The sequence below is a fragment of the Crotalus tigris genome, unplaced genomic scaffold (assembly GCF_016545835.1).
Source record: "Crotalus tigris isolate CLP2741 ecotype Arizona unplaced genomic scaffold, ASM1654583v1 scf7180000024362.2655971311:6658466, whole genome shotgun sequence".
NCBI lineage: Eukaryota > Metazoa > Chordata > Lepidosauria > Squamata > Viperidae > Crotalus > Crotalus tigris.
The window spans coordinates 2,047,748-2,063,912 of NW_024100530.1; the positions used below are offsets into that span (position 1 = coordinate 2,047,748).

Here is a 16,165-nt window from a genome sequence, read left to right on the forward strand (position 1 = left end):
GTGTCAGCATCTTGCCCCCAACAATCTGGGTCCTCATTTTACCAACCTCAGAAGGATAGAAGGATAGACTAACCTTGAGCCAGTCAAGATCGAACTCCAGGCTATGGGCAGAGTCAGCCTGCAACACTGCATTCTAACCACTGCGCTACCACGGCTCTTTAATTACTATTGCTAAGGCCTCTGCCCTCTCTGTAGTCAAACAGTGAAAATATGCAGGATGCCTTGGCTTCAAAGTTATTGAAAAAGCATGCTAAGAATACTTTAGCTGGTTAAAAAGTACCGTTGAATTTAATGCACATTGCATGGGTGTCTCTTTCATCCGGTTGAGAATGCCTGGGTTGGCTCCATTCTGCAGGAGAACTTCGATGATCCCTTGGTAGCCCCAGCGGGCAGCTATGTGAAGAGGCGTGTCTCCTTTTTCGTTACCAATGTCTAACTTACAAGAATGGACGTCGTAATAAACCAGAGCCTTGACACACTACAAAATTAAAAAGAACAACCAAGATAAGAACTTTGCATGAAGGCAACGGCTTATACACAGCCTAAGGGAAGCTGCTGTTTTGCATTTTATCCATCCAGATTAACCCTGCTACGCCATAAATAGCAGACAGCACAAACAACAGGGTTAAGCACACCACGCATTTCACACATTTTTCCATATAACAAAAGAAAAAGGAGACCCGACTGTTCCAAACATTGCCCTTGAGATGTTTACTTTCCAAGAACCACAACAGCAGCAGACCCACTTTCAGAATACACCCATGTCTTCATCCAGACTATTTTTTGGATTTTTTTCCCGTGGAGTGTTTTAATTACTGCAATTTTATAGTAACATGCATTGGATTTAATGTGTTTCAGAGAAACCTTGAAAAGTTAGTAGTGATGCCTTGAGCTCGGGAAATGGAGAAAAGATAGTGTAAAAATAATAAAAATCAATTAATAGCACTTTCAATCTTCATATGCGCAAGAATAACTGAAAATTGGAGAGAGAGAAAAACTTAAAACATTTCAAATTTGCTTGCCCCTCAAAAGAGATGGAAAAGAAAGTTATGGTCCAAGTGACACTTCATCAACTACCGCAAGGGTGTACAATCTTGGCAACTTCAAGACTTATGGATTTCAACTCTCAGAATTCCTCAGTCAGGAATTCTGGGAGTTGAAGTCCACAAGTCTTGAAGTTGCCAAGATTGGACACCCCTGAACTACAAAAGTGAAGGACACTTCTGAAAACTGCTGTTTTAAACTATCTACTTACATCCTCGTGCCCGTAAGTGCAGGCTAAGTGGAGTGCAGTGTTGCCATTATTATCCTGAGCTTCTGTGCTTGATTTATAATGTAGCAAAAGGAGCTGAAAAGAAAAAGGCAATGCGCCGATCAGCTGGAATGTTGCAGCATCTCCACAGTCTTGTGATTTACATTCAGATGCTTGACAACTGATTCATATTTAGGACGGTCACAGTGTCCCAGGGTCATGTGAAGTGACCAAAACCTGCTGCAAGCACCCAGCAGATGGGAGGAATAAAAACCAAACACCCCCCCCACCCCATCCCCGCTGCCAATCCTCAACAGAAATGCTCACAACAATGAAAACCTTGGACAGGAGGAAGAACGCCGCCGGGTGGGCAGGCAGGTGTCTTGCTCGGCTGTGGCTTGGGGGGCACTTTTTTCAGTGCCCCTGTAACTTCCAACAGTCACTAAGCGAACTGTTGTAAGTCAAGGACTACCTGTACTTTTATCACTTTTTTCCCCTTTTTTTTGGGTCATCAAGTTTTTGACACCTTGCTAGGCGACTGGTGGTACTCGGATGTTGCTATATCCTAAAAGTGGTACAATGGGTGAAAAGGTTGAAAAGTCCTGATCTAGGAGGCACGTGCACAAAATGGCTGACTCATGTGTTTATCCAAAGGTTGCCAAAGGAGAAATGACCAGCGCCAAGACCTCTGTTTAATAAATAAATCAGTCCTTCTTCTTAATGAAGGCCCAACGACACCGCTGCCAATAAAAAGGATTCTAAAAGCTGGCATTTTGCTCTGATGTATGGGAGCTTTCTCTTTCTTTTATTAAAAGAACTTTTTTTTAAAAAGTTAAGAGCATCCAGAAACCTGACGGTGGACAACAGCAGAAGTGGCTGGAACAATATGGCAATGAGCGACTTTGGAAACATCTGAAGCACTTTTCATGGAATATAAATTTTACAACATTGAGTTGTTTTCTCCAGTCCACCTCCCCACCCCCACCCCCCAACTCCTGAACCCAAAAATGGTGGAAGACGCAGCTTCATCAATCAAAATGTTTTATTCATGATTGGCTTTTTATGGAGACGTTATTGTAACCCTTGCAAAAGACAATGGGAAGCGAGTACAGAAGAACTTAAGGCTAAATGCATCAGTTCTTTGGGCTGCAGGCCAGCATCAGTATAAGAGCGTTTTCCCCCCCATATACAGGGCCAACATCTCCATTAGGTAGAGTGGGGCAACCAACTCTAGGAAGAAGGGCAACAACAGGGATTAGAAGCCAAAGGTTAGCAAAGAATCCTCCAGCTAGCAAGACCATGGCTGAGGATTCTGGGAGGGGGAATCCACCCAGCTGAGATTGAAGAAGGTTACAGCTTCTGGTGTCTTCTAGTCCTTCACTCAACAACCATTCATTTAGTGACTTGTCAAGGTTACAACGGCACTGAAAAATGTGACTTGTGACCGTTTTTCACACTTAACGACTGCTGCAGATTCCCCGTGATCACGTGATCAAAATCCAGAGGCTTTGCAACTGGCATGTACTTACGACGGTTGCAGTGTCCCGAGGTCACGGGATCAACCTTTTGAACCTTCTGACCAGCAAAGTCAGTGGGGAAGCCAGACTCACTTACCAACTCTGTGACTAACTTAATAACTGCAGTGATTCACTTAACAACGGTGGCAAGAGAAGTCGTAAAATGGGGCAAAACAACAACTTAATCACTGTCTTGCGTAGCAATGCAAATCTGGAGCTCAATTGTGGTCGTAAGTTAGCTACCTGTATTCTAACACACACACACACACACACACACACACACCAGTCCGCTATTAAAGAAACTGAGCCCAGATTTTCCTTTCAGGAGAACTCGGGGCTGAAAAAAAACCTACATGTTCTTTTTGTCAGTCTACAAATAAAAATAGAAGGACACGTAGCGCAACGTGGTTCACAAACGGCTTACTGTGACATTCTGATATCCTTTTTGACAGGCGAGATGAAGTGGGGTGGACCCGTGGTAATCCGTGGCATTGACAACTGCGCCTTTGGAGACTAACAAGTCAATTAACGAGGCTTGCCCTGGGGGAAGAGAAACTTGCTCATTAACACCCAAACGATAACATTTGGCTCTTTTTTTGTTTTTGTTTTTTTTTTAAAAAGCCTGTTGCATTTTCAGAGTTGGTTCTGAGAAAGGTAATAATTTTCTTTTTATCCTTCGTATGCAAACTGTACAATATCTCTCCAAGGGCCCGCAACAGCAGATTTTTCGATACACGGCTTGAGCTGCAGAACATCCAGCAATTATAAATGAGGTTGATTTATTCCTGAGGGTCAGAGATGAAGACCAACTGAAGGCCTACAGCAGTGTTTCTCAACCTTGACAATTTTAAGGTATGTGGACTTCAACTCCCAGAATTCCACAGCCAGCATTGTTAAAATTGTCAAGGTGGTGAAACACTGGCCTACAGCAAAAAGCATCCTTTATTTAGGAACTTGGGGGCAAGCTAACTAAGCAACCTCATTATCACCAAATAAGGAATCTGCCCTCAAATATTCAAATGACTTTATATTGCCAAGGATATCAATGCAAGCTTTTAGGACAGGGGTCTTCAAACTTAGCCCTTTTATGACTTGTGGTTCAACTCCCAGAATTCCTCAGCCAGCATGCCTGTAGTCCACAAGTCATAAAAGGGCCAAGTTTGAAGACCCCTGTTTTAGGACAAGGCTCACACTCCCTCAAGGCAAGGCAAGAAACTGGAGGGACCAAAATGATTTTAAAAACCTGTTCCCTGCCAAGTCAAGATAAACTACTATCTATTTCCTTCTGGGAAAACCAAAATAATCAGAGGATGCAGTTCAGAGAAAAGCTCCTATCTTGCAAACTGTCACCTTGAAAATTACATCATATCATTGGGCAGACTGTGACCTTCATAATGTTGCTTCACATCCGGGCTCCCAGCATTATCCATCATCCTAGCTGCCTAATCACTTGCCACTGCAGTATCTCATAATTCAGGGCTTTTTCAATATCTTCCTGTAATTTTCCTAGCTCTTAACATAGGTTGTTTAATCTTTTTTTTAAAACGCAAATAATCCTTAGCATTTTTTTCCTTTCTCACGTGCAGTTCTCCGATGTAGGCTTTTAAAATGCAATTCTCCTTTTTTCCAAGTTCACTTTTTACATGTCACTCCTGTTGTTTACACAGAATGTATTAATTTTTATATAGCATTTAAAGTATTTTTTAACATTTATCAGAGACACTATACCTATTTTTTATTGGAGAAGGTGAAATACAGATGGACTTGGTATTTGCTGGTAGTGTTATATCCCAATTCATTTCGAGCAAAAATATTCCTTAATGAAGGAATTTTTTTATTTTTTTTTGCAATCCTACTTTTTTCTTCTCTTGCTTTATTTTGCAAATGTATATAGTTGCCCATCTCAACAAAATAACTCTGGGCAGCTAACCAAACATAAAGCAAAACCAAATATAACAATATTAAAAATAAACTTCAAAAAAGACCAAGTAATAATTTTTCAAACAGCGTAAAGATTAGATTAGACTCTGCTGGCCTCTTTGCCCTAAAGAGTTTGAAACTTTCAGAACACCCAACTAACAGAGCTAAAGGATTTGTGATTGTATCAGAAAAAGGCTATGTTACAACATTTGAAAAATGAAAAAAAAAAATTGCAGCGCTCACCATAAATAGCAGCTACATGGAGTGGAGTAAATCCCTGATCATCTCTAGAAAATGGTGTAACAATCGAAGGATCATTCAGCTTCCTTAAAGCAATAATAAAGGACATAATCAAACTGAAATAGAACACAAGTATTTTAATATCCTCACAGCTTTTTCTGTCCACAAGAAGTACTACAATATGGACCCTATTGGGACACGGTGGTTGTAAGGCTACAATTGTGCCATCCTCTGAGCTTGCTAGCAACTCTTCTGTCAGCTTCAATCCTTTTGTCCTAAAAATAATGGCATCAGCATTGACAAATTCACCATCCATCAATTGCAAACGGCAGCTTTACTTGGAACAGCTTACATCCTGCGATCGATATCTCTAACAGCATCAAACATCCACATCTGCCTATCTGCCCTTGGGAAGGCCTAGATAGGTAGATTAAAAACACCAAATCCCGTTTGAACATCTACTATAGCTGACTGTGCGACAAACAATAATGCTGGCCTATTTTATTCAGCCTTGGGAAGATGACTGAATGAGTGCCTGAACAATCCTTATGCACATGCAGACCATAATCTGGTATTAAATCTAAATTAAGCCACTGAAGACAGAAGCAAATGTCTTAACTTTCTTTCTGAATCACTGGGGATAACTCCTGGAGAAAAATATGACTCTTACCCAGAAACTAGCTTCTCACATTTGTCACAGAAGCAGAGCGGATGGCACATGTTTTGCAAAGCGTCCTTATCGCTGTCTCCTTGGCTCAACAAGCATTCTACTTCTTCTTGGTTGCCCGAAGCCACGTGCTGCAAAGAAGAATGTGAGAGAGACACATCTGGGCAGGTTCAAAACCCAAACAAAGAAGAAAGACACCACAGGAGAAGAAAGACCTTTGCAGAATCATAAGAAGGATTCAAGGTCAGTTCTCACATCACAGCAATTGGTAGAAGAGCCAGTGTGTTTCCCTCACAAGTCACTGCTTTATTGTCTACCATCTCTCTAACAATTCCAGTTCTAGACTGCATATCCACTGTGACATCTCTGTAACTGTTAAACGGTAAAAATGAATGGGTGTCTATTCGAGTCTGCCAAGAATACTACATCTTAATCTCGCTGAATAGGTATAAACAATTTTCTCCAATTGCTATATTACGTCCTATTGGAACTGTGGTTCCAATACACCTGGGGAAAAAACAGGTAGGAAAAGGCAGGTGTGAGATTACAAACTTAGCTGTCCAGGATACATTTCCATAAGCTATTTTAAAAATGTAAGAACTACACCACTTAACAAGACAGGAGTGAAGTCCAAACAATACTGATTATTTGGATATCAGAAGCTTTTAAAAAGAAACTGGACAGTCATTTGTCTGCAATGGTATAGTCTCCTGCTTGAGTAGGGGGTTGGACTAGAAGACCTCAAAAGTCCCTTCCAACTCTGTTATTCTGTTATTTGTGATAAAAACATCTTTTACTATCGCAGAACGGGTTAACCAGACCCTTTCTTAGGATCGTATAAATTTATTTGAAAATGTGGATTGAAGTGTGGAGTCATCTCTCCATTTACAAGCATTCCTAAAGAAGCGGATATTTTTTTTTTAAATAAATTTAAAAATCGTACATACAACTTCAACAGCAATAAAAAAGGATAACATCAAACTGATTCAGCAGCTTCTCTGTGCCAGCAAAGCCATAATCTGCTCCAAACAAACTCTCAGCGCATTAAAGTTTAAATATTTAACTGAAGAAGGAATTTTAGGAATGTGCCCAAAGAAATCACTTCTAGAAAAGCTTTCCTCCCAGCATCACCTCTCCAGTGATAGATGATTAAGTGGAAGGAGAAATCACCGCAGGCACTGCTTAGAAAATAAATACAATTCAAGCCATATTCCACCAATGCTGATGCTACTCTGATTAAAGCCTCCATAATTATAATTTAAAAAGCCAATAAAAATGGCCCAGGAAAGATAAGCTGTTCTTTTATCAATTCCAAAACACCCAATTTCAGTCCACAGATAACAGTGGAGACCGTCCTCCAACAGATTGCAAGGGGAAGCATAATATTTTGCTAATTCTTGCAGCGCTAATCCAACAGCTATGCAATCCAAACCTTAAACAGGCAGTCTATCGGAGTGGTAGACAGTTGAGAGAGAAGATTCATTCTTTGTCTTAAGAATAGCTTTTCACTAAATCCTTCAGATGCCTACAAAAGGAAAAGGGAGAGAGGGAAGCTATTAGCAAGGAGAAACATTTAACAGAAAACAGGTATTTGTAACCCTCTTTTTTCCCACTGGTTTAGCAGACATCAGATCCATTTTAAACTGGTGAATTCCATTTTAAAGCCCAACTCTCAAAATTGGACACTACCGATTTTTCTAGCACCAAAGGGTGGATTTTCAGTTTCAATTTAACGAATGAATAGAATGAATTCCAACTTTCAACCAAAACCTTACATATAGATAGAATCCTAAAAAAAAAAAGGGAGCATAAAAGAAAAATAAAGAGAGAATCACAATGTCATACAAGAAAACTTCTGTACTTTTACCAACTATGTTACTGATTGATGTATATCCTGCCTCTTAGAGAAGCTCAACGTGGCATCCATAAGGAGTCCTTTTTATCTTACAATGCAACTCGGCAAGGTGTGTGTGATAGCCTAAGGATGACAAGTATTTTTCTGCAGTAGATTGGCAGCTGTCTGGGAATGTTGCAAATGATGATCATGTGACTCTGGGATGCTGCAACTGTCATAAATATATGGTGGTTGCCAAGCACCTAAATTTTGATCATGTGATGATAGGGATGCTGCGATAGTTGTGTGACGACCAGTTATAAATCATTTTTTTTAATGCCGTTCTAACTTTCTTACTAAATTACTACTGCTAATAGATTTTTAATGCCCTTGTCTACTGCCGCTTATTTTATCATAAAGGTGATTTTTGGCTGAGTAATTCTCTCCCAGGAAGGTAAAATGTAAAGGGTCAACTGTGAAGTGATATGTTGAACAGGTAAGAGAAAGAGAGCTGTTAACAATAATTAGAGAGTGGAAGTCTCTAGAGAGAAGATGCATCACGCAAAGCTGGAATACCTTTGAATTCTAGATTGGTACTTCACGTGTGAACTTATTGTGGTTTGCAAACCATCATAAAATATGAACTTGACCACTGTTGATTCAAGGCTCAAAACGTTTTATAATCGGCTATGCTCTGATGACAGAGTTCATACATATTCTAAGCTAATATGCTTGTCTATAAAGCAAGGCTTGATTTGTTCTGCATTAAGCTAAATGCAGATAAAATTATTGTGCTCCGCACATGAGGTCAACTAACCAGTGTTGCTATAGATTAGGGGCGTCAAACTGCCGGCCCGTGGGCCAGGTACATCATACGGAGGCCAAGCCCACCTCAGCTCCAGCAATGCAAAAAAAGTCACAACACATCACGTGACATGGCGAGTTTGATACCCATGCTACAGATGGTGATCTCATCTGCTGAAGACTTCCCACCCGTTTTACATTGGAACAGGCAACCTGGTGCCATTCCAGAAATCCTTGGGTAGAAGATCAACAAAAAGATCAACAAAACACAGGAGTCAAGGATGAGAAACTTGGTCCTTTTAGGTGTGTCATTAACTCTCAACAGATCTTGACAGCACAGACCATGCAGAGCAGAAGTCCCAACATCTTTGGTGAATGCTTGACTGGAGAAGGCAGTTTTTACATTTTATAACCCAGGAGATTATATTCCTATCCTTTTTTTTCCCTCTCAAATCTCAGAAAGAATTGCAGCCTGTATCAAGACCGACTGCAGTCCAGTTGGTAATGAAGCAACATTAGCGAGTCAGTTTAGAACAATTCTAGTTGATAAATAATATTACTTATTCCCCTTTCTTATACCACCCCACCCCAATCCAGTTCAGATTGAGATATATACTTTGCTAAATGATTTTGACTCTTCACAAGATATCTTATTTTCAAGCAGTAAAGGGGAGAGCCAGCACCCCAAGCTCCCAACATACATCTTATCAAACAATTTCCTTACTTCCTAAGCCATATAGCAAATAGGTTGAGTAAGCTAAAGTTTGGTTTCCCTGATTAAATCTATCATGTAAGCACGGCATTGGGGGTTTAAATGCAAGTTAAGCCAAAGAGGTTGAAGCATGAAACTCATGGAATTGATACACTGCAAATCCAAAAGAAACATGCATACAACCATTCCTGATTTGCCCTCCATATTCTAACATCTGAAATAAGAAGTTTTTAAAAACTGAGGGGTAGACAGCAAAAGTACTAAGAAAAAAAATTAAACAAGTACTGGGAAACTGGGCATCTTTTACTGACTCATTTTACTTAAAAAAAAACGGCACGCAATTCTCCAATTTGTCAATGTATTTTATTTTACAGAAGGCAGCAAACACCTGCATCATCCCAACACATTTTTGCCTTCAACTTCTTCAGACGTTAGCAGAGTAACATGTTATGAACAATCATCAAATTAGCGGCAGGCAAACTATTAAAAAAAGTGCAACCATTTAATTCTATTCCACACATCATCTTCCTTTTTTTCTTTTTCTTTTTTTAATTTAACATGGCTTCGAGATTTAACAAGCAACAGTTGTGGACCAACTTCTGTCATTTTAAAAAGGAAAAGACAAGTGGCCCAAGATTGCTTGAGAAGATAACCCATCAAGAAGCGAAGTGAAAGCCTTGCCCAAGTGATTTAAAGTGCAGAAGAGGAGTGAAACCTTTTCCAGAAAAGAGCCCCCAAGGCCTTCAAACATCAAGTGATCCAAACCAAGCCATTAAACTCCACCCCCAAGTTCCATTCTTTTCTTTGTAGATGTCTCACAGGTACAGCTTTGATTCAGGAACCACGTCCACCTCCTCCAGCTTCGATTCAGATCAGGAGAACCTAAGGTTTTGGAAGTTTCTCTTGTCAACAACTTTGTAGCAACTCTATTGTCTTAAAGCAGAAATGAGGTACCTGTGGCTCTCCCAAAATTGACCAAATACAGCTTCCAACCTATGTATTTTGGACCACGGAAGAGGGTCTTAAAAGACCTGTTGCTTCATGTCATGGAAAATTCAACACTAGCTTAAACTCCAGAATGCTAAATATCCAGCATTCTGCATCCAGGGTGATTAGTAAAACAGGCAATCTAAATTAGAAAGGGCACCAGGCTAACTGACTTGGGAGAGGAGGGGTGTCCTACCAGTTCAGGGACAAGACATAAGCCATATTCCAATAGAGGCCAGGTCCACAGCCCACCTGAGGTAGACATTTCAGTGATACTGAAATGCGCCTTAAGCCTCCACATGATTTTAAGACACGTGTTTTATTCAATTACAGAAAAGGAGGAGGAGATCATGATTTTACTGCTGTAAGAATATTTCCAGTCACAAAAGGAACACTGGCCGGTCAATTAAAGCCCAATCAGGGGAAAACTATGGCCATCCAGAGTTGTTCATTGACATGGGCTGCCATAGAAATTGAACAAATAAATAAAACTTCACTGTGCCTTCAAACACTGTGAAAGAGATCCTTGGCATTTTCAGGGTATAACTGTTGATGCTTTATCACGCTGCATCCAACTTTCAAGTTAAATGCAGAGAGCAACGGAAGCGGCTAGGTTTTTATTAGACGGCATAAACTGAACGAAAAGGCAGGGCGGCCTACAGTAACGAAGCCATCTAGCAGCACTTGAAGTTAAAAATTAATCGTTATTATGGTTAAAATCTGCCAGCTACCCCTATATTTGTTCCAGAAAAGACCTTAAGTTCCCTATCCACCAGTTTTTTTAAATTATCTCCAGACAGCCTTCAAAGCATTAGTGCTTTCTAAACTATCTGCTATGCTTTTTAGTGACATGTGACAACACTTTGCACAAGCCAAACAGTTTACTGCTGGCAGAAAATCACTGTAACTTGGCTGTATGTTTTGACATACGAAAGTTGTTGGATTTAGCGCTTCACTCTCACTCACTCAGCCCAGAATGTAAAGCTGTTCAAATATATTCCACTTAATGCATCAGCATGGCTCTATATGATTTGGCTACGCTAGGCTCAGAAAGCTGAAACCTAAAGGTGACTGTTTTAAACTCTAAAAAAGGACTAACGTAATCCTAAATCAATGGCACTCTGAAATAATCCATCTCTCAAAGGCCCTCCGTGAACTGTTGACACAGGCTGATTTTTGGTGTCACCGGAGGAGACAGATTTTATTAAATGCATGCCAGATTACCATCCCAGCACAATCTCAAATTAAGTCGGATTCTATATATTCAATCAAAACCTATTCTGTCTTGGCCCCGTCTATAGGTAATCCTTGACTTACAGCCACTTGTTTGTGACAATTTGAAGTTAACAACGGTCCGGGGAAAAAGTGACTTATGACCGTTTTTCACACTTAGGACCGTCGCAAGAGCCCCATGGTCACTTGATCAAAATTTGGACACTGGGCAGCTGGCATATTTTGAAGAGAACCGCAGTATCCCTGGGGGGAGGGTCACGTGATCCTCTTTTGCGTCCTTCTGACAAAGTCAACGGGGGAAGCCGGAGTCACTTAACCACCAGGTTACTAACTCATCAACTGCAGCGACTCGCTTAACAAAAATGACAAGAAAGGTGGTAAAGCGTAGCAAAGCTGACTTAACGAACAGCATCGAAGGATTTTTGAAAGGCTTATTGCTTTTGGGAAGGCCTTTGCTTTTCATCCTTTTTCTACCTTCCCTTGACCAGCTGAGTCTAATGACGACATAACAGCAGCGCTTGCACAGTTATTGCAAAGATACGATACCACTTTTACCGTTGTTTTTAAAATTGTAATACGGTAACTGTTCTGGGCTCACTTGTGATTGTTAAGTCAAGGACCACCTGTATTGGAATGCCGGGCAAAAATAATAAAAATAGGCTCCTGCCTTAGGACCTGATTTGTGCTAAGTACACAAAAGCCTACATCTACAAGTGAGACGAAGGGAACAGCAAAGCCACATTTACGCAAGGATATTTCCCCCAGCGTAGAATTTCAGTCTTGGTTTGTCCTTCATGCTCTTTGCAAGCACAAGATCAAAGACGGGGTTTATTTTACCTCAAGCCTTTATAGTCTGCCAGCCTAAGGCTTCAGTTACTAAAATGCTTGAGCGGCCTACACAGGATAATGACCCGCTTTGACAAATGAAATACATTTGAGAGCTAGCTCTCTGGGCTCCTTTGATAAACATGGCTAGAATCCTGCAGACCTACAAAAAGGGGACACTGTTAGAGAGATTGTCAGGCTGGGATAGGATATACAGCATTACAGGGGCTTACCGGTGTCCTGTCAGAAAGATTTCCTTGACGGATATATTCTATTGCAGCCTCAACTGAGGTCAAGCAATAGCCCAGTTCATCCTTTGCTGAGCTGCAAAATCGGAAGTTTTTGATGTAGCTCAGGTTGGCCATCCTAGACAAGGAATAAAACTACATAAGCAGCTGTCAGGAAGCAAAAAAAAAAAAAAAAAAAAAACCAATTTGCGCAACTGGGAACCCTATTTCTATCCATTAAACAGACATGGGCATTTTCTGATATTTGTTTTTTAATTCTGCTCGAGTCTTCAGTTACGAACAAATAGTTCAACTCGGATAAGTTCTGAGCTTACTCTTTGCAAGAAACCAAACTGTTCTTATTTCTATTTCATAAGGTCCTCCTGATTATCATGGTGATCCAGGAGAGATTAAAGATAGGTTCACCAAGGGCACAACGCCAAGATATTCTTAAATCAGTCCTACTGGCTGGACTTGCACATTTTGCTAAGCTATATTTACTAACTCTAACAACTGAGTTTGTACAACATACGAAGCCAAAACCAAACCACACTATGGCTGTGTTTAAATTTGATAAGCCTTTCATCAATTTTTACTGAATAGTTGGGTTAACCCAATGGGCTCATCCAATGATCTAACCCAGGGGTCCTCAAACCTGGCCATTAATTCCCCATGCTGGCTGGGGAATTCTGGGAATTGAAGTCCCCAAGTCTTAAAGTGGCCAAGTTTGAGGACCCCTGCTCTAACCTGTATATTACGGGTCTCAACCATAAGCAGCTGGATTTTCAGAACACTGTCACATGCAAAAAAAAGCAAACCACGCTATGGCTTAATGGAGTATGTGAACTCAACTGGAATGCAGGAATCCAAAATGGCAACCTTAAGTTTTATCTTATCTATCATCAACATTTGGGATATACTTCAATCTTTGAGACCAAACGTTTGCACCCAGATTAACCAGAATATGAAATGGTACAGTAACAGAGTTTGCCTAGCCAGGAAAAACCAACGCAGAATTCAAGTACTAACAACATTTCTGCATATTTTGATTATATAATCTATTCTGCAGTTAAAGAAAATATGCTCCAATTATGTTTAGCTATTGAGCTTTATTTTTGCCTAGTATCACCCTGCTATAAAACTCGCCACAATACATTTAGTACAAAACTCTGAAGAGGTACCACAGAATATTGTGTGGTGCACATGTACAAAAATGTGTGAGCTTTTAATCCTTGGTTTTGACAGTCAAGACACAAAGAATTAAAAATCAGTTTTAAGTTATAACTGACATCCAAGAACCTGAGTATATTTCTAATGTGCATAATCCATGTAATCCATGGAAATACAGCAGTTAAGCAGCAGATGTTTCGTTTCTATCTGCACATCACGCCGAATAATCATGAAGGTCTCTTTCATAATATCCTTTACACATTTCAAAAATCTGTGACCAAAAATACATAATGTTTGAGCTGGAGGAATTGCTGATGCCCGAAAGCAGCAAAAAAAACGTATGTGTACTGTTTAGTATTCAGAAGATATTGGCATTTTTAGATGATGCTGCTGTTAAAATATTATTATTATTATCCTGGGGATGGATGACCTTAGATCATCAGTGCTACAGCATCATCGTCACCACCATCATCTAGCACTGATGATACTACCTAGTTTCAGTAATGAAATGTCTGCAGAAAAACAAGCTCAGAGAGCATCAATGAGCCCTCACTTCTGGACCATTTGAAGGAGCTGAGTGGCTTTCAGAAGCCACATGTGGAACATACTGCAATACTTGAGCTCTGAGACTCAATGAGAGTATGATTTTAGGTAGTGTGGTTGTAATGTCCTGTTCAAGGAGGATTCTCTAACGATGTTTCACCAGAGCGCTGATGATGTTGCCTAGTGTGGGCAATGAAATGTCTGCAAGAAAACAAGCATGCTCAGAGCTTTATAGGATTTATAGCTTTATAGGATTCTTTGAAACAGGGAAAGCAGTCTACATACCAATTAGGAATTTCTGTTTTCACAAGGAGATAGAGCAACACAGAAAGAAGATCATCGGCACACATGGTCTCCATGTTCACTGAAGGGGGAAGAGAGAAGAAAAGAAATGCAGCCTATTTAGAAAGAATGTCTCAATCGTTCTATTTAGGCATTTTAGAAATACGCTAGGAGGTTTCCTAAGACTATAGATGGACAATGCCAAATCTAAATAAAATGATAAATTAATGACCAATCTAATAACACTTTGTAGCGGTTTTGAAATGGCTTGATTCAAGAGCTTTGTTCTCCCGTGAAGCTACTGCACTGTACTTTACTCCCTGTAAAATACTGTTTCTCGGCCGTAGCAATTTGAAAATGTGCAGGCTTCAACTCCCAGAATTCCCCAGCATCTACTCAAACCTTCACCATCAGGCCAAGGATTAAGAGGACTTGGGCGCAAAGTCCAGGGGTTCAACCACTACTTGTGAATTATAATTTTCATTCCAACTCTCGCATTGCATGTCTCCCTATAGCAGACATGTCAAACACAAGGCCCGGGGGCCGGATTCTTAGCGATGGTAGAGATCCAAGCAACGATGGAAAACCTATAACCCTTTCTGGAGAGCAGAAGAAATGATCTTGAGGGACAGGTGGCAGGACCATCGGTTAGATCAGACATGTCAAACACAAGGCCCGGGGGCCGGATGCGGCCCGCGAAGTGCTTTCATGTGGCCCAGGAAGCCATCCTGGAAACAATGAGGGAACGGCCCCTTCGGCCTTGGCCCTGGCCCAGGCCAACCAGGAGCCAATGTACAATTTTGTGGTGGCCATTTATGCTGAAGCGCATTCAGTCATAGCTCTATAAGCCTTCCCACCCCCGGCATGGCCTGAGAGGAACAGTGAGGCTCCTCCAGTGGACCATGCCTTGGCACTTGCCCCGGTCCCACCCCCTTCTGCCAGAGACTCTCAGATCTGTCCCACTCCTGCCCAGGCCCCCACAGGCACCTTTGATGCGAACAATGTAGAACTGGCCATGCCCACCCAGTAGGCCACACCCACTCCATCCACACTCACCCAGTAGGCCGCACCCACCTGGCCCCCTGAGGGCAACCGCAATGCTGATGCGGTCCTCAATGAAATTGAGTTTGACACCCCTGCCCTATAGTGAAAAGTGACTTCCATGCAAAGGTTGTGTTCAGTCCTCTGTTTTCCATTTAAGTAACGCAAAGCACAATCTGGACCCAGATTTAAAAGCTCACGGACGATACTTTCAAGAGGAGAGAGAAGCCACTCCTTGGAACGGTGACTCCATTCCCCGCAGTGACTCACCTCTCTGACTTGGAGACTGCATGATGATTTGGACCACTTTGCGCAAGCACAGGAGCTTCTGTTGTGGAGAGGTGCACTTGTTCAGCTGCCCCAGTTCTCGCTTGGCACGCGGGATGTTGAAACTGGAGACGGCGCGGTCAGAAAGAAAAAAGGCTTAACGCACAAAATAAAAGGACATAACTTCTCAAAAGACATACAGGTTGTTCTCGACTTAACGACCCAAATAGAGCCTGTAATTATGGACTTATGTCACGACGGTCATTAAGCAGGTCATCACGTGACCATGCCCAATTCCATAGCCTTTTTGCAGTGGGCGTTAAGTGAATGTAGCAGTTGCTAAGCAAGCCCTTTGTTCACTGTGGGATGCTTGCTGCCGGAAACTAAAAGCAAATGCCTGTTTACACAACAGTTTCAGTGTTCATATATCCAAAATGAAAAACAGCCCAATGTTGCCATGAGCGAAAGGTTGGGCCAAGATCTATTTAAGGCAGGAATAGCAAATTGCATCCTTTGGGTCATATGATGAGGTCCTTTTAAAACCAGTGAAACTCTCTGATAAAAATTCATGAAGCCTTCCATTGTTTCTTTGAAGAAGCAAGACGTTGGCCTCAGAGCTGCCTCTTTTCCCAGGTTTGTCCATT

At 41.2% G+C, this 16,165-nt stretch overlaps 1 protein-coding gene across 5 annotated transcripts in view; it reads right to left on the reverse strand.

Annotated features, from left to right (window-relative positions):
• The window catches only part of ANKRD27 (ankyrin repeat domain 27), a 38,907-nt gene that overhangs the window by 13,292 nt on the left and 9,450 nt on the right, over positions 1 to 16,165 (reverse strand). For all 5 annotated transcript variants that reach the window (XM_039327572.1, XM_039327571.1, XM_039327573.1 and 2 more), the window contains 9 exons: positions 15,525 to 15,646; positions 14,217 to 14,295; positions 12,225 to 12,357; positions 7,029 to 7,121; positions 5,600 to 5,727; positions 4,933 to 5,015; positions 3,194 to 3,309; positions 1,256 to 1,348; positions 281 to 478 (listed from right to left, as the gene is read on the reverse strand). In XM_039327572.1, the coding sequence (XP_039183506.1) occupies positions 281 to 478; positions 1,256 to 1,348; positions 3,194 to 3,309; positions 4,933 to 5,015; positions 5,600 to 5,727; positions 7,029 to 7,121; positions 12,225 to 12,357; positions 14,217 to 14,295; positions 15,525 to 15,646 (1,045 nt within the window). The remainder of the gene's footprint in view (positions 1 to 280; positions 479 to 1,255; positions 1,349 to 3,193; positions 3,310 to 4,932; positions 5,016 to 5,599; positions 5,728 to 7,028; positions 7,122 to 12,224; positions 12,358 to 14,216; positions 14,296 to 15,524; positions 15,647 to 16,165) is intronic.